We start from the raw sequence: 22,780 nt of genomic DNA, 5'->3' as shown, positions 1-22,780 counted from the left end.
GACAGCTGGGAAATATATTCCTTTTTGCACCTTACAGATTCAGATCAAAAGAGATACTGTGTAACTTACTCTTCTTTCATGTAATTTCCCAACATTTAGAAAGGAAATTAAGTACTGTGAAAATAACAATATGTAATACTGGTTAATTTCAAACTTCCAAATGTAAAAAAATGCTGAAGTAACAAATATAGTAGTGACTATATAATGATACAATCTTTGAATGTGTCTTGTTCTAGAACCATAACTTTTTAAAACCAAGAATAGACTGTGCGCCCTTCCCAAATCTTCATTTGCAAAGCCTAGCCATGATGATGAGACTGTGATAATAAAAATCAGATTTCCTGAATAAAATAGGTTACAGAACTGCCTGCTTTTGGTGTCACTGTTTTAATTAATTCTCACCTTAGAAAAGCAAAAGCCTAGTTAAAATGTATGACTCAAGTCAGTTAGCAGCACATAGTCCTTATTTTACAGAATCACAGAATATGTCGAGTTGGAAGGGACATACAAGGATCATTGGCTGTGCACAGGACCATCCCCAAGAGTCACACCATGTGCCTGAGAGTATTGTCCAAACACTTCTTGAACTCAGTCAGGCTTGGTGCTGTGATGACTTCCCTGGGGAGCCTGTTCCAGTACCCAACCAAAATCGAGGTGAAGAACCTTTTTCTAATATCTAACATAAACCTCCCCTGTCTAACTCTACATAGCTTTTGTTGTCAGAACTGACTGACAGCCTGAAAAGACTATTAAATTCTGTCTTACAAATCATGAACAAACTACCTGTGTTCTGTTTTTTTAAAATATAAGGTAAGTGGATATGTCACCAACCCCCCGAGTACACACGTTTCCCAACTCTTTAGTGATTCTTCTCTGTTTTTAACCTGATCTGCTTCATAGCAGTACTAATTTTTTTCTGTTAGAATTAAATGAAGACAACAGAGTAAAGAAGCTTAGAGACACAAAACTTCCTTAAGCCTAAGTTTCTCTATATTTTAATAACATATTTTAAAAATAAGTGCTCAACTTCAATTTCACATTGAATTTATTATTGTCATAAGCCTCATGTTTTCCAGGTGCTGATTTTCAGATCAGTTTCCTATTCTGTAACTGTGGTGTACTTACTGATACGTATTGGACCCTATATTTAGCTAAATGGAAACATTACACAACTTTATTAGAAAGGAACATGCAGAATGTTTTTACCCAGACCTAATATAAAAGAACTCTTTTTCAGGTGGCATACTGCCTATGTCAGATTTCTACTTACTGCTCTATTTCTCTGCGATATCTCTCTTCTTCCTCTGCAGCCTTCTGGGAAATCTCCAGTTTTCTTCTGTAATAAGAAGAATTAGGACACCATGGTAAAAATAGTATTTTCTGAGTAAGAACTTGGACAAAGTGTGTCAGCATATAGTTAGTAAAAGATATAGACAATAAATACAAACATACTGGGGAAAATTTTTAGAAGTCATCTTAAAGCTACCAAGGGTTCAGTATGCTTTCATAGGAACCCCGAGGTGATTCCTGACCATCTGGATAATAAGGACACTGAATCATAGAGGTATGACAGTCAGGGAGCAAAGTGACCCTTCTGCTCGAGATGGGTTTGAATGACATCAGCTTTGAAAACCCAGAATGTCAAGAGCACCACAGGATAAGCATTTTATGAACAGAGATTCTGCAACAGCAAAATCAAGTTAATCTAAGTTGGGAATCTTCTCACTTCTGCGAGAATTGTCACAGAAATCACAGTGTGCTCCTGTCTCCCATGCCCTTTCCAAACCCAAGGTAAGTTTTTCAGACTGTCCTATACACAATCCTTACAGTCTCTCTTTCTCTTGCTGCTCTTTGATGATTTTGTTAGTCTCCAGCGCAAGCCGCTTCTGATGCATTAACTCCTGGCGTTCTTGCTCACGGAGACGTGCTTCTCTTTGTCTTTCTTCTTCAGTCATGAACAGCTCCTTCCCCTGCAATCACAACCACCACCCAAATCAGTTGTGAGAAAAACTCATGAATGTAGTTCTTTTAGGAAATAATTCAAAAACCAACTACATACTAGCACATCTGCCATTTCCTCACTTTTTCTGAGGAAGGCATTCTGAAAGACCCTGGAAGATCTGAACACTTCACTCCAAAGAGCTATTCCAATTTCATCCTCCAAGTTACGATGTGCTCAACACCTCATAGGAGTCATGCAACAACAGTGTAGGGATCATGCCAAATACCTGCTCAGTGTGTCACCCAGAAAAAAACTTGACATTATACCTTCTTGAAACCTAACTGAGCAATGAAATGTCAGAGAACAGCACATTGAATGATTCCCAGTGTGAAGACAACTACATAGTTACTGTGTTTTAATATTCTCATGCCTGGCTGCTGCTGAAAGGTACCGTCATTCAGGGAACCCAAACACAGGGAACACACATTCCCAAAACATTATATAGTTGAAGTGTTTCAGTTGTTTTTGTTCCTGTTTCATTTGCTTTACAGTTAAGACAACATCACTACTTCCTATTCAAGGAAGATATTTCCATAGTGGAACATCGATAACATTTATCTAATTTTCATTTCTGAAATTAAAACCCCATGTTAAATTAGGAAGGCAGGATTTTTCATGTCTCTAAGGCTCAGACAGCTTAAACAAAAGCAGGCACTGAAGAATGCCTTTGCACCCTAGTCTTTGCTGATGAAAAGCAGGAGTAGGGAAATTATTTCCTTTTGCTATCTCTTCTCCAGTACAAAGATGTGCATTGAGGAAAGGAGAGACACGCAAGGTGAAGCAATGTGGAACAGAACACTTTCATAGCAACAGTTTGCTGTTCTAAGGACAGAACCCCAGTGGTGCACACTGGAGTAGATCTCATCTTTTCTAACAGTTTGTAACATATCTGGAAGTTGAAACTAAGTCCTTAGGATGTTGAGTTTCTGGAGCTTAATAATTGGGTCTGGAGTATTTTTTTAAACAATGTCTACAACGTCTTTGGACAACTGCATCTTTTGTTACCATAGGAGCAGTTTAAATAAACCATTAATTCCTTAATGTAGCAACCCTTAGGAAGTAGCTGAAGTGATTTATTACATCTTTTTTTCCCCCATTTAATTCATTTGCAAGACAATTAGAAAACACCATCTTTGATTAGTCTATGGAACTTGATTATCCTCTTGTACATAACTACACACTTTGCAGTAAGAAGGATTAAGGCAGTAAAAACATTCAAACATTTATTAAAAGTCACACTGAAGTCAGAGAGAAGATTTAATTAATTTCAACTGGCTTTAGATTAAGCCCCAAAGGCTTAAAGTTGTGTTGTAAGAAACAGTGGAAATGGAAAACTGAACAATTTTCAATGTGTTGATACACTAAATAGATCAGATAAAGAGTTACACAACGAATTAATTTGGAATAAGACTAAGACATCATCTATTCAGGATTTGACTCCAATCCAATTTACCTTTTATGTTTCAGCAGAAGCAGATATCTATTTGAACAGAAGCTCTCAAACACGAGAAGCCATTACGGTAAATTTAATTTCCACTGTAAAGGGAACTGTTTTGCATTGGCCCACAATCATGAAACAGTTTCATTTGAGAACACTTTGGATGGTATGAAATAATCGAAAGCCATTCAACACTGCCCTGGTTTGACAGAATTTAGTGGTACAGATCTTACAAAGAAACGGAGGTTTAGTTTTTATAATTTTCTGTTTACCATTTATTTGCTGACATAGGAATTTTCACCAATGTTCTGCTTTTACAAATATACTACTTACAGCGCCTGTTACCACAGAGATAGTCAAAGTACGACTACTTTTGAGCACTCTGACAGCCTGCAAATTAAAACAAAACAAAAATCAGCCTGAAACAAGTGGTAAAAAAGGCCAGTATATATTCAATGGAAGATGCTGGTTGTCAAGGTTGGAATTTTCAGAACCCCCACCTGAACTAAACAAGGTGGTAGGTATGCAAACCTCCACATTCCCATGCTCCATTCAACCCCTTGAGTTAGTAGCCTAGTATGAAAATCAATTTTTTGTGGCCTGGAAGATTAGAGAGATGTTTAATAAGCTGACAACTACAAACTCAGGGAATTAGAAAGACTTGATCTTACCTCTTTATGATCCACGTTAGAAAAGTCCACTCCATTTACCTCAACAATCTGATCACCAACCTAAAGAAATTAATACAAATTTTAGTACAGATGCTAAGTTACTACATATATTAAATAAAAACAAGAGGTCCTTGTGGTACCTACCTTGGAAGGTGACATACTCACCTCTAAGCCCACCTCTGCTGAAAGAGAACCCGGCTTAACATTGCTGATAAAAATGCCTGGTTTTTGTGTCGGACCACTGGAAATACTGGTAATATAAGAAACCCAAAACATTTATAGGATGATACTTATAGAATAATACAGTATAATACAGTGAATAGTTTTAGTTGTTTAATCAAAAATAACTTAGGAGAAAAGAATATTTATGGCATGAACCTACTCTGAAACAAACACCATAACAACTTATCATCCTGCTTTTTTATTTTTTACACCACAAAACTCTTATTTAAAAAAAGCTTAAAGAAAAATATTCAAGCTTCTAGATTTTGCCTTAGATGTTGCAACTAATACAGTATACTGACCTACACCTTCTACGGGACACCAACAGTATTTGAAAGCGAGTAACCCAATGAAGAATTACTAATTGCTCACATGTTTACTCACTGAACTGCAGTATACTCTGTGTATAAAACTGTGTTATTTTTTTAGGATTTTGTATTAGAAGCAAGAAGGATGTTTCAACCAGAGGAACATCTAGCTTGGAAACTTTAAGCTGCCATCTAAGCTGGGCCCAAACACAGAAACTACTTTTGTAGATTATATATCCAACAAGTGATGTTGAACCACCCTCCCAGGTCTGTAAATAATTTTTAGAAGTCTTTATATCCTCCAGATAACATGAAAGAAAACTCCTGGCAATTTCAACTACATATTCCTAAATACATAAAAAAATTCTACAATATCCCTTCTACCCCAAAACCTCCATAACTAGTGCGAGGACAAGAGTCTGAGAATCAGAGAATCATATTTCTAAAAAAACCCTGCAGATTCAACATTAATTTTAGGAACTGGATATAGCTTTATGATGGTTTTTGTTTTGTTTTGTTTATATCAGAAATTTTAACACGGGTATTTATGTTTTGTCTAAAAATAAGTAATATGTGCCACAGATACCCTGCTGTTGCAGTTTGCCTTTCTGATCCAACGTAGATCTTTATTTTCATGATATCATAGCAACAAAGGATGGAAATAACTGCCTTGAATGTCTCACTTAATAAACCAGTGACATTAAATAACAAATGTCTACGCACCTGCACCCCATGCCTTTTGTACCTATCAAGCTAATGAAGACTTTCTTCTCCTTACTGTCTCTCCCTCCAGAAGAAGCAAGTCCAGCAACACTGCCCTTTGCTTCCTATAGAGGGATTAAAAAATGTTGCAGATGTTACTCTGTCTTAAATTCATATCAAGACTACTATAAAATTTCCTATAGCCAAAATGAAACCCTGCCAACATCAAGATAAGATTCCTCCAAGGTCCTATCCTACTGGAAATGAATGTGAATTAGAGTCATTTCAGTGGATCTGCATGGCTAAGGTGAAAGACTGAACTTATCAATTTGGAGAAGATTACTTAAATAGTCAAACTTGGTCTTCAGAAAAGGCTGAAGAAAAATTAGAGGAAAGTGATATGGCAAAATAATAATTTAGCTGTTCCCTGACAATAGGGCTGGAGAAATACACGATAGTGCTCGCTATTGAACTAAGTCTTTCTTCCTGAAAGGGAAAGAACAGTAATTGTGGTATTTCTTTTCACTGCTGCAACCCTTTGCATTCAAAGTTGTCATTCCTCCACTAATACACCTAATACAGGCAAAATAATCTGATAAAGATTTATACAGTAGAACTACAGGCTGGGAAGTCAATAAACTCAAGCAAAATAAAGCACCAATTAATGAGTAAAAGCTATTTCATTTGTGTCCTGCCCTTTTTTTACCTAATGGTTCTAGAATAATTTCATATCATAAAAAATGTTTCTAACAGAACACTTGTAACAAGATATTGCATCATAGAAATACAAACAATAGTTTCTATGATAAGGTCAGAGGACAAACTGTTTCAGAACCATTACAGATTTCCCAGAAGATATGTTAATAAAATATTGATCTCTTACCCCAGATTCTGACACAAACTGATCTACATATTGCCATTTAAGGGGTTCATCTGCTGAACTGGAAGAAGAAAACAATTTAAAATAATGGCACAAATAAAAATGTACTCAAGAAGCTACTTTTGAATGTGGTCTTCTATTTTGCATTCACAACTTTCTTTGGATACCATTCACAACAACTGGTTTATTTGCCAGCAATTTAAATAAAACATCAAACAACAATGCAATTATTTAAGCTAGTAAAGTTGGTCAGATATAAAATTGATCAAACCTCCTCAAGCGAAACAATTTTAGGAAACTCTAAGAAAGACTGTAAAAAGAACCATAACAACTCGAACAGCTTATACAAATGTCTATGCAGACAGACAAAGAAAATGACATTTTAATCAGCATTCAAAACATTTTCATAATAAACACAGGTTCTTTGGATACAAAAGGCTAAGTGAAAATAAGTGATCTAATTTGTTTTCACATGAAATACCCTTACCTTTTGACAGGTATCATGCCAACATCTGAAAAAGAAAAATTCTCTGTTAAGTTTCTACAGATCATCAGCAATCTATTAATAAGAGTCAGTAATCTATTAATAATCTTTGGTGATAGAGGCGATTTTTTAAGTTACTTACGTCTTACTTTTATGGACACTATTTTCTTTGTACGAATGAGGTTTATGACTTCTTCATGTGTGCACGATGAAATGGAATATCCATTTATACGAACTATCTCATCTCCAACCTCAAAAATGAACGGGAGAAGAAAAAATAATTGTGAATTAATATTTTAAAAGGTTTGTAAGCAATAATACAATCTGGTAATAATTTTGATGCAAAGGTTTGATACTGTTGAGTCCTGAATACTTTCTGAATTTCAGGTAATGTTTAGATCAGATTTACCCATATTTGTTTAGACTTGATATTGAACACCAAAAGGTAGATTTGTGGTCAAATAACAATTTTATAAATACTATCTAGTCTCTACACATCAGATTTGTACTCCACAGATTATCTTAAATACAAGGTCCATGTGTTAATTCAAATAATTTTGCAGTGATTTTCTTCCTTTACACTTCAGCAGTTTAACTTTGCTTTTAGTATCTGTTTTCTGAGAGACCTTCCTTCAATAGGAAACTTTCACTTGGTCTTATTACCTTGCCCGATTCTGGATTCAGAAAATGCATCTCTTTGTCTTTTTTTGGGGACCATGCTAACCTTTATTGGCAATCAAATGGCAGGACCCCAAGAACATTCCCTGGCAGTGTTCAATTTACTCATGTAGAATAGATAGGGTGGCCACTTCTATAAAATTTCAAATTTTATTTATCAGAATACAATCAAAAGGCTTCCCTTCCTCTAGTATAAATCCAAATTTGATATACTACGATGACTAGACTAGAAATTTCCAGGTTGCTATAAATTCTGCCTAATGATTCCCTCAGCTAGGGAGGCTGAGAAGAAATCAGTGATGGAAACATTGCCCACTCCATTTAACGTTGAACCTTATGAGCTGCTCAAGATAAGACTGAAAAATGCAGGTCCTGGCTAGACCTTTTACTAACAAAGACTTTTACTTAACATGAACCACGTGACATGGCACTAGGAAAACTAGAGCACGACTTCTTCCACTAGGCACCACAAATCAATCCAATGCACAATAAGATATACAAATAATTACCAGGAAACGACTTTAACAAACCACCAACAGTATCTTCTTATACCTTTGTACTTTGATCTCTACAAGGACAAAGTCAAATACTTTGGCTTCACTGCTCTCCGGTAGCATTTCCTCTAAACTACTATTAATATTTATTATGTGAAATGTATCAAAATGCCACACTGATAGTTGACGGGACTTTTCTCATTAATGTCACCAGCACAGGATTTTGTTCTTAATCAATGAAAGTTTGTGTGTCTCCTCACAAATGCATCTGCTTTCATGGCAGCATTACCGCTGGTTAATGATTGCCTAAAACGTTCCATTTGAAGACTTAAGTTTCAAGCTCCCAAATTTCTTTTTAGGCTTAAGTCTTCCATGCTGGTATCTACATCAGGCTGATTTCAAGTTTCAGCAAAGCTAAAGCAACTCGTTTTAATCAAGAAATCTGGGTGGAATGCATTGTCATGCTCGTTAAAAAGAAATATCTACAATTATTTTGTTGCGAGGCTCTGTGCTTTCACTTTAGGTCTGGAAAAGGTCCTTATGTTACAAATTAAGACTACTATTTTTACAGTCTTAGTGAAGATCTTTATTGACTAAAAAGTTTAGGGGAAGAGGCAGGTTCATCAAAGCACACTTCATGAAAGTGAATAAAGACTCGCTATACTAGTTCTGATCTGGGGGGAACCTCCCCTTCATCTGCTTGCTTTGGGACTGCCAGTGCACCAGTCCCTGGTACCAAGATCAGTTGTGAACATACTTTCAACTGCTGCTGCAGAAGATCAGAAAAGCTGGCTCTTCCAGAATGCCAGAGGTACAGGAGACTCATCAGGAACATGAAGAAATGAGAAGCTTCATTCAGCCCTAACCACTCAAAAAAAATTGCCGTTGTGCAAAACCCAAACCCCGCTATCTGCTTACAGAATGGACTTCATAAAGAATTCACGAGAGTATTACAATAAATATTGTAATCTTTAATGCATTTGTCAAGACTGTGCCACCTTAGATAACCCCGGGACCTATTTTTTTAACATAACAGTTTTGTTTTTTTCTTTTGAGTCAGATACTTCTAGTCCAACTTTACCGTCACTGAAATGACAGAGGTAATGGCATCAGTCTTAGTGGTCTACTGTGGCTGTACAGACCAAATCACATAGTGTATTCACTGTTTTCTCCATCACACAAGGCTGATGGGAGTATCTGTGACTGAAAAAATTGAAGTCACAGTTTAGGTAGTAGCTTCCTTGTACCTTGGTAACAGTTTTAAGAAAAAGAAAAAGGCCATAGCTGGAGATTCCTCCTTTGACACTGCACAGCTCAGTGCTGAAGGCCTAAATTTGCATCACCAGATTTATGTGAGAGTGGAACTGAGAGTAGGAATTCCTCAATATAGCCTGTGTCTTAGAGATTGTCACATTAACTCACACTAGACAGGTCTACCCTTGCGTGACAGGACATTGGGTCGTCACCTTCTGCCTTTTTTCATATGTAATAAGTACTACTGAATCTTCCTACTGTGATCTGTTCAATTGAAAAAAAAAACACAACATAAACAACAAAACAAGAAACTACCCACTTATCTTCTTTACTTGTTTCACAAGCTTTTCTAATTCTTCTGAGAAGTGCCACATGCTCTGCAATATTACACAAAACATTAACAACACATCCAATCTACCATCATAGCTCATGTAGCACATTTTCCACTGAAGATGAAGATTTTTATCTGACACAAAACAGCATCAGCAGACTACAAAAGCACAGAAAACGCAGTATGTGACTGCGCTGTAGGGGCAAAACAGGACTGTTGTCTCCAGCCCCTGACAGTGGGACATCCGCTCCCTCTGCTGGGCATCCAAAAAATCTCACCCAGGGCAATGGCCTGCATTCTGAAGAGTTTAAATGTTTTTAAGCCAGCCAGTCTTTTAAAATTATCTCTAATAAGAGCAGAAAGTGGTCAGTAACGAAGGGTTTTGAACGTTCAAACTGTGGTAGAAATGCAGAATCTGAAAAGGAAAAGCACATGGGATCTGCAGTCCAGAGTTGCACAGCTGATAGCTCTCACTATGAAACAACTCTCACTTAACCAACTTGTTCCAAATGTTCAAAACCACATCCATTCATCCCACAAGCCTGGTAGCCATGTAATTGCAGTCCTCTTTTTCCTGAAAATACACCACTAAATTCTAAGCTAGTTCCACACCCCAAAACCAGGAAGGTTTATCTGGAACAGGCTTCCCAGGGATATGGTCATGGCCCCAAGCCTGCCAGAGCTAAAGAAGTGTTTGGACAACACTCTCAGGTACATGGTGTGATTCTTGGGGCTGTCCTGTGCAGGGCCACGAACTGGACTTCGATGATCCATTTGGGTCTCTTCCAAATTAGGATGTTCTACAGTTCTAAAAATTTACTCTAGAGCTGTTTCACTGCCCTTGACACTTCAGAAACTCACTGTGAATAGCATGTTTTTAGGACTAGAATTAGAACTGGAAGCAAAATGGCTCAGAGACAAGTCAGACTTGTAGTACTGTGTATAAAGACTCATAAGCTCTACAAACCATAAAGACTCTCAGTCTATTTAGGATTCTGCTGATTACACTAGTAGGAAAGCAAGTGACCTCTGCTTTTCAAAGGAAGGTAGAGTTCCTTAGTGACAAAATGCTCAAAATACTTTCTCCATTCCCATCTCTGGCCTCTCTCTGGATTAGTCACTTGGAAAAGTACTGGAATTTTGTGTATAACTTTTCTCTTGATCTTATGTATTTTGGAGGGAGGGGTGCTTTTTGTTTGGTCTTTGTTTAGTTCAAGATCCCTCATTTACTCACATCTTCCACATCATGCAGGCTATAACAGACGATGGAGTCTGGCTTTGCACAAACTCAACTCTTTAAAAGGATAACCTAACAATGTTTTTAACTGCAATGCCTTAACACACAGAAGTACCCCAGTTTCAGGACTGCAAATGTCAGTGCCATTATGGGGCTTCTGGATCAGCAGAACTTGTGCTGCTCTGAGGATGTCATCATTCACTAACCAGTCATATCTGTTAGTATTACATCATCTCCCTAAGAGGCACACACTTACAAAATTATAAATGTACACAAGAGCATATGTTATTTTTCCCTCCAGTATGGGAACAAGCTTTCCCCATACAGATATTTTTAACACTCCTCTTTACTAGACTGTCATTTAATTTCTGAAACTCAGCACTCTTCATTCAACCTAATGACATTTGTATTATTGACTGACAATTACTGATGGTGCTTTAGAAATAACCCAACCTAGGCTGAACTACAGGAGATGTATAGGCACAAAACAAACTGCTTCTCTTTAGGACACTTGAACAGCTTCTCCTGAACAAAGTTGTCTAATACTAGGGTAATTAATTGTTGTTTTCATATATTTTGTTACTTTTGAACTGGTATACCAACCTAATGAATCTGAAGCAGTAGAGACAAAAGTCTGCAGGACTGAGTAGAGTAGAACGCTAGCAATTACTTTGGTATTATATATCACAGTTTCTCCTTTCCCTATTAAACAGGGAGATGACAGAATTTTGAGATAAAAAGATGCAAACCTAACTTTTCCCAAGAGAAATGCCTATTATTTGCAACTTTTAACATAAGAAATATAATATATAGTGCTTCTAGAAAATTGAAGGGTTTATATAATAATATCAACTGTTTCAAATTTCACATTTGAAACATTCATATGATGAAACTTTCATCACTCATACCAACCTCCATCTCTTTGTATTCACCAGAATCCCCACACACATAAGTATCAGAAAGCAGTGGGGGGGGGAGAATGAAGTACATTTCTCCATGAAAGAACAAAACACTTGCAGCCTTTTAGAGAAACTGTAGTCAAAAAAGGGACAAAACTACAAGGGCCACAGTGAGCCTCCATGATTATTCAGTCATTTCAATGTAACTTGGAAAGCACTTCAAGGAGAAATCATGCAAAATTAACTGGAATTTTTTTTAAAGCAGCAGGATGTAAAACTGACGGTATAATAGAAGATCATTATACCTTTCTCAGACAGCATTTTTAGGATAGAAAATGCGTAGAGATTTAGTTAAATAAAGCAGGTAGGTGAAATTTCAGAAGCAGTTGGCTTTACTGTGAGACAGCAATTTAGAACAATGGGCTGCCTGTCAGGTCTTGTTATTCAGTGAGGTTCAGAAAGTGCCTAGTGCCGCCTATTATTCAGGCACTTTAGGCTGAGCTTTAACACCACATATCAAAAAACAGATATCAGGCTGCAAAGCAGGAGCTACAAAGCACCATCTGCTCATATTAATTCATATAATCTAAGCCTAAAAAATTCACAGTCAGTCTCAAGTATACTTCCCCCTTATTGTCCTTACTATGTGTGCAAACTCTAACCATGTCCTGAGTTGCAATACAGCTTGTACAGCCCAGTCCTAAGATCCTTTACAATCCCATTCATTGACACTAACATGTAGTGCAATGACCTCAGTCACAGCCTTTTTGTGTACTGAGAAATCAGGAAAACTGACATCCTTAGAGTAACACAACTGAGCTTAACTCTTTATCTAGTGATCGTGTCAAAACATTAGCCTGAAACAAGCTGAGAAGCAGAGCCGCAAAACAGCATTAAGATGTACATATTAGCATGACAATTTAAGACAGTGGCTATTAAGTCCTTTATTGCTCAGCATCATTAATGCCTTCCAGTATTTTTCCAGGAGATGTTTTCAAAAGCCATACAAGCAACTGGTCTTTGTCTTTTTCTCAGTTTTCTAGCATGGAAAAAGGATGCAGCTGGAATATCTCTGATGAGCTAACCACAACCCAGGAACAACTCTTGTCTACACTTCCTATTCTCACTGTCTAACATAGTAGGTGAGGTCCATGAATTTGTGCAGTGCAAACTCTGAGATGGTGCATTAATGCCCTTTTCTGGAGTTACTGACTGGTAAATCCCAGGCTTAAAAATAGGCTGACAACACATATAGCAAAGTGTTTGTCGTGTCCTAAAACACCCCCTCAGTTCTAATTACATACAGAATTTATGGTTTTGTTCTACAAAGGAGTTTCTAAAGCACCCAGGGAGTCAGTCATGTATCAGTCCAGAGTAGACTGACAGAAGATGGGACTAATTCAATGGTGATCCTAAATCAGATATACAGCTATGAAGGCAAAAACAAAAGGACACACACATGCATGCAAACAGAGAGAGGAACAGTTATTTAAATTTCAGAAAGCTCTCAGCATGAGTTACACAAACATGGAAACCTAACGTAACTGCCTTATTGACAGAGACTTATTTTTAATTTTTAATGTAGGAGAGTCATGGCATAATACTGAAGCACATCTACAAAAAACATAAGTTCAATCAAAAACTGCAATGAGTCATGCCAGCCTAATATATTTTGTACTAATATTAAACATAATCCTTAGCCATCAATACTTTCAGCAAATATTCAGACTTGACAAATTAAAATTAGTCCTTCCACTCAAACTCAGACCTTTAATACACCTTATCAGATTCAAAGTCATAGAAGGATGCAGACATCTGCCACAACAATTGCTCACTTCTCTCTTCACTAAGCAATGCCACATTCAAAGAGAAGCCAAACACTCAAAACTTCATGAATGCAAATTGCATAAGTACTGATTTAGAAAAAAAGTGTTCCTATACATAATTATTTTTGCCAACCTTGTTGGCAGGTTTGTGTATCTAAAATGTAATCACAGAAGTGCAATTCTATACAGTACAAAGGACACTGGAAATAGTTAAAAATAGCATCTTTCTTTTATTGTATAAACCAAACCCTCCACAATTTATACATGATTTCAAATAAACATTCCATTACAGAAATTATATCTGTGCAAAGTGGAACTAACACTTTTAGTATTTATAAGATCTATTCTACATTTAATCAGAATTTGGCAACGTAAACCACTGTTACACAGCCTAGAGATCTTTCTTTCCATCTGCGTACATTTAACTGTTGCTACTCATTAAGTATAAACATTCTAGAAAAATCTTTACTCTTCAAAAATTATCATATCCCAAATAAGGAAAAAAAAAGGTTTACATATCACTAAAAATGGTGAAATGAACAGTGTTACCACTTGTATAATGGTATTGGCTATGGCATTGACTTACATATCTTATGGATTTTATTAGAAGAGACAAAGAGCTCCTTAGCAATAGTAACTTCTAAATGTTAAAGAACAATCCTTAGTGCCTAACATTACATGAATATAATTCTCTTACCTGAAGTCCAGCATTGTCTGCCTGTCCTCCTTTAACCAACTGGGAGATGAAGAGGCCACAGCCGAATTCCAGTCCTCCTCTCACACTTATTCCAAGCCCTTCAGGATTCAAACGATCCAATCTCACCTCTTTCAGCTTTCTGCAAAACCAGAAGATACTTGACTGTTCAACTGAGTAACACCTTGTGGCAAATATGTCTCATATGGAAGTTAGACATTATTTTTCCTGCTATATGATTCAGGCATTTAAAAAAGCAAGTTGACTGAAGTTTGGATGGATGTGTGTTAGCTAAAGACATCAAGTATTATTCATACAAAAAGACATCTGTAACCACTAAATGTATCTGCTTCCAGAGGGCTAGAGCTATGAGAATTTTTTTATTACCAAATGCAGGAAAAACGAGAAAATATTTTTTTTTACTCCTTTATCCTGCTTTTACTAGATTAAAGCAGGTGGCAGACAATTTCAGGTAGTGGTATTACTAGCAAATAAATCAACAGTAAAATAACTAAGCCCAGCTCAACACTAAACCAATATTTTACTCTGTACTTACCTGGAAACCCAGTATTTCCTGCTTGATTTAAGTCAGCTGCATTGTTCTGCATTTTCTTACCGTGATCGTTTGGGTGTCAGCTGATCATATTCCACCTGGTGTTTTAAGGGGATAAGTGGGCGGATAGCATCAAATAGAGGCAATCTGCTTGGCTCATTAATCACGAGTTTTAGGTCCCCCACAAGCACTGGAAGATTCATAGATCTGCAAAAACACAGTGAGAAAACAAGCACAGGTAAACAACACAAAGCATTGTTTTAAAAGTTACTGTACATGTGGCTTCAATATTTGCATGTCCTTTCAAGCTACTCAAAAAGTTATTTATGCAGATATTGGTTTAGCCAAAGCAAAATAGTCTCTCAGGAAGTAAGCCTTCTGTAAGTAAAAAAGAATAACAACTATCTGCTCCAAAATAACTGAAGTCTTCTATACATTGACTTTATCTTTTAAGATCATGCACATCACATTTATAGGTGACATCCTTAATTTCATTCTCAGAGTCCCCACAAGATTTATGGAACTGTTCAGAAATAACTTTCCAGACTAGACATACCTGCCTACTAGATTTTTGCTTCCTTACCAGTTAGGAATCCTTTAAAGTAAATCTAGGCTACAGGCTCCTTTCTTTCCTGAACTTAGGGGACTGAAAAATTGTTTCAATCCAGGGAAAAAAAAAAAATCACAATACTCCATTGCTAGAGTAAAGACTTGGCTTAAATTTTAATTTTTTTTTTCCAAATCAAATTTGAAGGATGATCAACCAATAAACGAAACCTACTGATAACTGTCAGCACTGTGATAGTTATATGTCTACAAAATATACTTTGTTGTACAGCTGCAAGAGGTGGAGGAGCTCCCTAAGGTTCAGTGGAGTTATTCCTACACAATACCAAGTTAAATTTACTCTGTATTATTTGTTGCTCCCTTTCTTATAATTTACATTTCCTGACATACAGTATTACAGATTAGAGGTCAAATACTTCTGGAAATGGTATTCATAGTGAAGAAGATATTAAGTCTTCAACAGCAACTGTATGTATTTTTGCCCTGGAATATTTCACCATGTATTTCCAAAAAGCGATACATCATAAACATACACTCACAGACATACTGAAAATTTTGCCCAAGTCATTGCAATTTTGGAAATTAAAGAAAAGCTGCTATATGCATTGTTAATTTTCTAACTGCAAGAAGATTTTAAATAATTCAGAGCTACTGAATCAACCAGCTTTCCAAACAACAGCCTTTATGAATGGAAAAGCAATTAGACAGACCTGAGTGAAACTGAATCAGATATGCAGCTGAATACCCCCATAACTATAGCTCAGGGCAAACATCAGATGGAAACGGCTACATTTCAGTCAGCTGAGATGCTATTAATTACGATATGAATGGAAACAGTGTCTATCAGAGCCACTTCTCTATGATGAGTGGAAAATACATTCTCATCTTCTTTGAAAAACAATGGATCAGAGACTGATGTAATTTGCAATGATACAAGTCTAAAGCAACTGTGGTTTAAATCAGTTCAGCAAGAGGATTGATAATAGGCCTATCACCTTACGAGTTTTTTACCACTGTGTTGTAACAAGTCAGAGTCATTAAACATGATAAACAGAGTCCAAGACCAAATTTTTTCAGCTTTCTGAAAAAATAGTTGCAAATTTTTTATCTGAATACTTAGCAAAAATTTCTGCAAAGCAATCTCAACAGAAACCTCTGCAGCAAATAGGTAACCATTATTTGTTTCCTAAGAACAGTTTTATCATCCAGGTGCTTCCCCCCCACACACATATGAATCCACCAAATTCTTTTAGAAAACTACCAAGTCAAAAAAACAAAGTAACTTTATAGGTGCCTACAGGTTATACTGTGAAACCGTAAGAGGTCATTAAACAGGATAAAAACTATTACTTCAACTAATTTTTTAGTAGCATATAGGAAGACAACTTAAAATCTTGAATATTCACTCTTTAAATTTAAAAATATTAGTAAAATTCTACACAAACACATAAAAAACTAGATCTTACTGGTGGTACATCCGCAGCACATCATAAAGATAATCCTTCTCCGCTTCATTGTCGATTAATAGATTAACCTGAAAACCCAAAGACATTATCATAAATCTCTGACTAAATAGCCACAAATGTTAAACATAAGAGAGTTTCGCAGATTCTTAAGCTATAGAGCAAGGACTTCATCAAGGAAAGACTTATTTAAGACTTATTTTTAAGATAAATATCTTTTTGCAACAGAGCATTACCTCACGAAGTCGCACTTATAACAAGACTTTCTGAAATTAGTATTACAACAATTGGACAAGGTGGCAAATGCTGACATTTTTCTATGCAGTGGTAATATCATTACAATAATATTTGTCTTACCTGAAAATCACTGTACTGTTGAATAAATGTCTTCAGAAACCTTTTTGGCCATTCATTAATGTAGCACATGCTGTCACAGATAAAACCACTACACTGATATATGTTCTGTTGTCCAAACCACCAGTTTCAGGATCTCACTTACAACATTATGCAAACTGCTGCATCTCTGTTCCTCTCTGCTCCAGCTCTTAACTGATAGAACTTGCTAGTTATTCTTTCCTCCCCCACCAATAGTACATTTACTTAAACCAGTGTCATGTTACTATGCCGGCTCTTGCATAATTACAGTAAATTAAAGCAAAAAAACCCCCCAAATTCTTATATGAGGAGTTCAATTTATATTCAGTGATAGTGAGACCCCCACTAATCTTACTTGCAGCAAGAGGTCACATCACAGTAGTTTTACATCTGAAGAAGCTTGATGTTTAGGAAAACAATTTACATCTGACCTAAAGGCTAACATTACTGTGACGTGAAGACTGAGGAGCAATTTGCATACTTAAAGAAAGGCACTTTCTTTCTAGGTTTGCAATGGTTTGCATTATGGTCTAAACTCAATACATGCTTCGCATTCCTTTTGTCCCTTGGCTCTCTAAAGCCAGCAAGACTTCACATACAGGTGGTTTTCTGTTATTTGTCTCCCCTGGAAAAAAAACACTTTCAAAACACCAAAGGCCAAAAATCTACATGCAGGTCAAGACTGCCTGACAGTAATACTAGTGAACAAACCAATTTATTCACAGTGAATTACAAAGCATAGAGGATAAAGTCTGCCTTAAAAGGAAATAAAACAGTTGCAATCAAAACTGACTGGGCCCCGATACTGCGCACAGACTCAAGTCAAGGGGATACATGTAAAACTGAGTCCAGCATCCATTTTTTACTTCCCCAACAGGAAAAATATAACATATCAGTTTTGGCTCTGGTATACAGAACTCAATTTCCAGTGCTAGCTAAGGTACTTTATGAGCAGTGTCTCATGAAGAACATTAAATGTTTAAGCACATCAACCCTACACAGCTAAGGGCAAAACCATCACTATCTCTTCTCCTCACAGGGAAAGCAAGGAGTAACAACATTCCATTTTTCTCCTGATATGCCAACTGATGGACATGTCCCCACTCCCTTCCCTCTCCGGAAATGGAGATCCATATCTAAATTCTGCTCTTTCTTCTCACGAAATGGTCAGTCTTGCTGTTTGATTCCCACACTTCTCACCCTGCATCAGCAACTTCCTTATCCTCTGGACAAAAACAAATGCACGAATGACTTCTTATATATTCAGAATGCTACAGCTGGGTTAACCCTCCTGGGCCATCTCTCCAAATGAGTCATTCTTCTCCCACTGCCCTCTATTCCACCATCACTGCATCACAGCCACCTGCATCTCTTACCATTTTCCTAATTCTTAAATTCTTTGGGATAGAAACTTACTGTAGACATATGCTTTACCTAGGCATATCATCAGCTTCTAAAATCTGACTCAAATTTCATAAATCCTAAAAAATCATGGGCCCCATCTTCAAAAAAAAAAAAAATACAGTGGTGACATGGTACAACTTGGATCACAGAAATATTTCAGTATATCTCTATTTCAGAAGAAAATAACTGTGGAGGCATGGGATAGGTATTTTCACACCTTTTAAACCAAGGATATTAAAAAAACCCCATCTGGACACAGCCCTGGGCAATCTGCTCCTGGTGGCTGTGTTTGAGCATGGGGTTGGAGCACATGACCTCCAGAGGTCCCTTCTAAACTCAGCCTTCCTGTGATTATTTAAATAGTCCTCACTGTAGTAGAATTATTTAAAATCCTAGAACATAAATAGTTGTTGACGCATTACTGCAGAATATGCACTGTTTTTCATAAAAATTAATAAGAATTATTCACAAAACCTGCACTTACATAAAAAAGAAAAACTGAATCTCTTAACAAGTCTACATAAGTTTATTTAGTAAAATAGAAGTTGTGGGGAGTAAAAAGCACTTTTTGGTGTGGAAAAAGTTCAGATTACAATGCACTGCTGTAGAACAAGCCCAATCTGTCAGCTTTCAAAGAATAATATACATTTCTATTTAAGCTACACAGACATTGAAAAACTATTGAAAGAAAGGAAAGAGCTGGTCAATATATTTGAATATATTACATACTTTACACTGGTACTTCATTGATAGGGAAAACTGATTAAAATTTCTAAGAAAAATAAAAAAGAAAGTGACAAAGAAAACTCAGATCCTATGGCAGAACATTTTTACTGGTTTGTCACAGAAAAAGCAGGCATTCAAGGCTTTGGATGCCACAGAGGCCACTAAAAGCAGGATGATACAAAATAATTCAAAGAAAAGACCTGTTACAGTATCCTGTAACTCAGATAAAGTTTTCACTTATATCTGCATCCTACCTATTTGCAGTAATGCTGAAAATACATCTTACGTTATCAGGGTGGGACTTGAATGATGTATGAATTACAGCAGCAATGAAAGGGAAAAGGTTTAAAGTTCAAGCTGGTAACCATCTGCCTAGAAACCAGTCTTTATAGATACATTGCACAACCCACTGCTGAGTTATACAGTAATAGGTAGCAAGGCAGAAATAAAGTGCTAGATGGCTACAGTCCTTAATGTTTTTGAACTTCAGTTTGACATAAAAGTGTTTTTTGCATTCCCTCTACTTCAACCTAACAATATCTTAGTTAATGGGTTTATTACCAGGCAACAGATACTTCTATGTAACATTACATTACTTTGAAGAAATTGTGTTTTCTAGCTGACTAAAAGAAAACTGAAACAAAAAACCAAACGAGACCAACTATAACCTCTTTCATAAAAACAAGCAAACAAACAAAACCCCCCAAACAAACAAACAAAACCCCAAACTCCCAAAGCAGTACTGAAAATTTTAATCTGAGAGAGTCCTAAATGGCTTTGCAAAAAACATCTCTTAAACATGCAAACTATTTTCCTCCTCCTTTCCTTAATTAGAGCTTTTTGAGCTTCCTTTGCTCATACAATTTTGCGCTCTGCTGAGCACTTATTTAACTGGGTAAATGACAAAATGACGTGCCAGGCAGACCGAGTAGCTCCATGTATCAAATGCATTTGCACATGACTGCACATGCACAATTGCACCGGGGAATGTTAAGGTGGAACTGGGTGCTCGCAGGGCTGGGATGGGCACTGCCAGCGCCTGGACTTCAGCACCTGCGCTGCTGCCTTGCCCTGAGCTGGACCGGGCGCGACGTGGTATTAACATAACCCATTCAGTCAAGCCCCGGAAAAGCTCCCGCGCTGGGAAACGCTCTTCCTTTCTCTCCCTCCCTTTTTAGGAGTTTTAACTACCCTCTCACAGGCGGCTGCCGCCCGCTTTTCCGCGCAAAGTCCCCCGACCTTCTCCCTTCCCCGCCGCTCCCTCCGGCAGCGCCGCCAGCCCGCCCCGGTGCCGGGAGCCGCTCCCGGGCCAGGGGGGGCTGCTCTGCACGCAGCCTCCGCTGGCCTCGGGGGGGCGACCCCGGCCGTCCCCGCTGCCTTACCTTGTGGCGGAACTCTCGGGCGACCCTGCGCTCCATCGTGCGCGGGTGCGGGCGGGGCGCGGGGCGGCTGCGCCGGCGAGGCCGCGCCCCGGGGCGGTGGGAGGGACGCGCTCCCGCCGCCGCCTCCCGCATCCTCGGCCTCGCTGCTCCGGGGGTATCGTAATTTGCCTGCCACCCCCAGCTGGGGCTGTTTACGACCAAAACGACGGAGAAAGTAAAATTTAAAAAAAAAAACAACAAAACCAACAACCCCTCCCCCCCAAAAAACCCCACACGTACACGCACGCCCCCGCGGAGCGTTACCTGCTCTTTTCCCTGGGGTGGATTCTACAACCGGTGCTTCTCGTACTGCACGGAGCTCCCAATCCAGACTTGTCTCTTGTATTTGTAGGTATATATATATGTCACTAACCCGAGCAGTTAAGAAAAGCACGAAGATGTGAAATTTAAAGCATACTAACACCTGGATTAAAAAAAAAAACAAACAAATCCCAAACCAAAACAAACCAACCAACCAAAAAAACCCAACCAAACAAACCAAGAAACCACAAACCCCCCACAAAATCCAAACAAAACCTAAGCCCAAGCAAACAGAAAAATCTGCTTCAATAAATGACCATATTGTAAATAACCTGCAATTTTTTTTTCTATTTTTTAAAACGTAAGCAGGGTGAATCTAATGTACCACTGTCTGATTTCCACCAGCCTTTCCCACTAACAGAAAATTGTTGCTTACAAATAGAGCCTCTGACACGGCCCCTGTGAGTAACTGCAAAAGAATCAAACTCGGAGCACCTGAAAAGGTGACTATTTCAGACTAATCTCTTTTATGTTATTTTGCCCTGGGCTTATTCTACTGTTGTACAAAATTATAGACTTCTGCAATCAGGACTGGAAGCAAGATGAGGACACCTGCTAACGTATGTCCCTTTGTCTCCCTGCAGAATCACCTTTACCCATATAACTTCAGAGAGAACAGGGTTTGTTTAAGCACAGGTGGTTTACCTGCTCCTCCTTCCAACAGAGTGGAATACATATAAAGGCATAATAAATAAAACCCCTACACTGTCAAATACAAATTCTGTTTTATTATTTCTGTGTGGTAATTTTTGTGAGCTATACCAGCTTGTTTAGAAATTGCTCTTACCCCTTTCAGAAGATGGCTTTGCTGTATTGGAACATTTCAAACTTGATGGACACTACTTCTTTCTCATATCAGGTGTCAGGAAAAAGGGAGGAATGCATTTTAAGCCTGAATACAAACAAATGCAATTGTTTTCAGAAAACAATTTTCTTTCAAAATTTCAACTACTAGTACATGAATCACATCTCCTACCTGAGTTCCAGTACCACATTATATCAAAAAGCTATTCTATCCAAGCATTAAACACACTGCTATAGGACTCCCCTGCATATGCAAAGCAAAATTGTCTTACATTTGAAAAGAGAAAGAAGGAGACACAAGAAATCTAAAAGATACATTAAAACCCCTGTACGTGTCCTTTAAATTTACATATAGACTATAACGGTAGTGATATCTACCAATTGTTTCTAGAAGGCTTTACAAGAATAGATCTTTCACAAGCTTGAAGTCATGTACATTTGAAAGAAAGCAACTGGATTTTACAATACAGATGAACTTTCCAGGAGTCAGAAACTCCTCCATGTAGTAAATGATTGTGGAATAATCTTCACCTGGTGGTGTGAAAGTGCTCTGAATGCTCATGTAAAGGACACAGCACAGAAAGGATGACACACATGATTGGCTGTTGGTCTGCTGTTACATGAATTCCTGTGTTTTACTGTGCATAAATACAAAGGAAACAAATCCACAAAACTATCCCATTCTCCAAAACCCTAAGTTCCATAATCAGTAAATTTAAAACATAGTTCTGAACTCTTCATTACTTCAAAGACATAATATTAAAAGATGGTAAAATTATGACTCTTTATTATTTTTAGATAATGAACTCTTACCTAAGAAGAAATCAAATTGCATCTAAATTTGCTTTAAACTAGTTTCAGTTTTTCTTTGCTAGTTGTGGCATTAAGGGAAAAGGAATAAAAGGAGCAGCCCATTTAGTAGGCAAAGAAATACATTAAAGTGTGTACTGAGTAACCTGATTCCTGTGGCTTTTTATCTACTTTCTCTACTTCATTAATGTAACATGGACCAGAGAAAGTGCACCA

The 22,780-nt window shown here is 37.5% G+C and overlaps 1 protein-coding gene across 4 annotated transcripts in view; it reads right to left on the bottom strand.

The window, feature by feature from the left end:
- Nucleotides 1-20,695, bottom strand: part of USH1C (USH1 protein network component harmonin) — a 48,384-nt gene extending 27,689 nt beyond the window's left edge. The window contains exons 1-13 of one of the 4 annotated variants that reach the window (XM_051803971.1): nt 20,591-20,695; nt 16,707-16,774; nt 14,737-14,880; nt 14,124-14,262; nt 6,850-6,958; nt 6,711-6,735; nt 6,227-6,284; nt 5,365-5,468; nt 4,277-4,361; nt 4,112-4,171; nt 3,774-3,830; nt 1,828-1,970; nt 1,271-1,336 (exon numbers count right to left, since the gene is read on the bottom strand). In XM_051803971.1, the coding sequence (XP_051659931.1) occupies nt 1,271-1,336; nt 1,828-1,970; nt 3,774-3,830; nt 4,112-4,171; nt 4,277-4,361; nt 5,365-5,468; nt 6,227-6,284; nt 6,711-6,735; nt 6,850-6,958; nt 14,124-14,262; nt 14,737-14,880; nt 16,707-16,774; nt 20,591-20,626 (1,094 nt within the window). In that variant the 5' untranslated portion in view covers nt 20,627-20,695. The remainder of the gene's footprint in view (nt 1-1,270; nt 1,337-1,827; nt 1,971-3,773; nt 3,831-4,111; nt 4,172-4,276; nt 4,362-5,364; nt 5,469-6,226; nt 6,285-6,710; nt 6,736-6,849; nt 6,959-14,123; nt 14,263-14,736; nt 14,881-16,706; nt 16,775-20,590) is intronic. The other 3 variants (XM_051803972.1, XM_051803970.1, XM_051803969.1) reach the window with 3 other exon arrangements.
- Between the last annotated feature and the right edge of the window lie 2,085 nt (nt 20,696-22,780).

The sequence above is a fragment of the Manacus candei genome, unplaced genomic scaffold (genome assembly GCF_025592945.1).
Source record: "Manacus candei isolate 608988 ecotype Guabito, Panama unplaced genomic scaffold, ASM2559294v1 h1tg000060l, whole genome shotgun sequence".
Lineage (NCBI taxonomy): Eukaryota > Metazoa > Chordata > Aves > Passeriformes > Pipridae > Manacus > Manacus candei.
The sequence above is the reverse complement of the archived record's forward strand: the minus strand, read 5'-3'. Positions and strand labels throughout refer to the sequence as shown.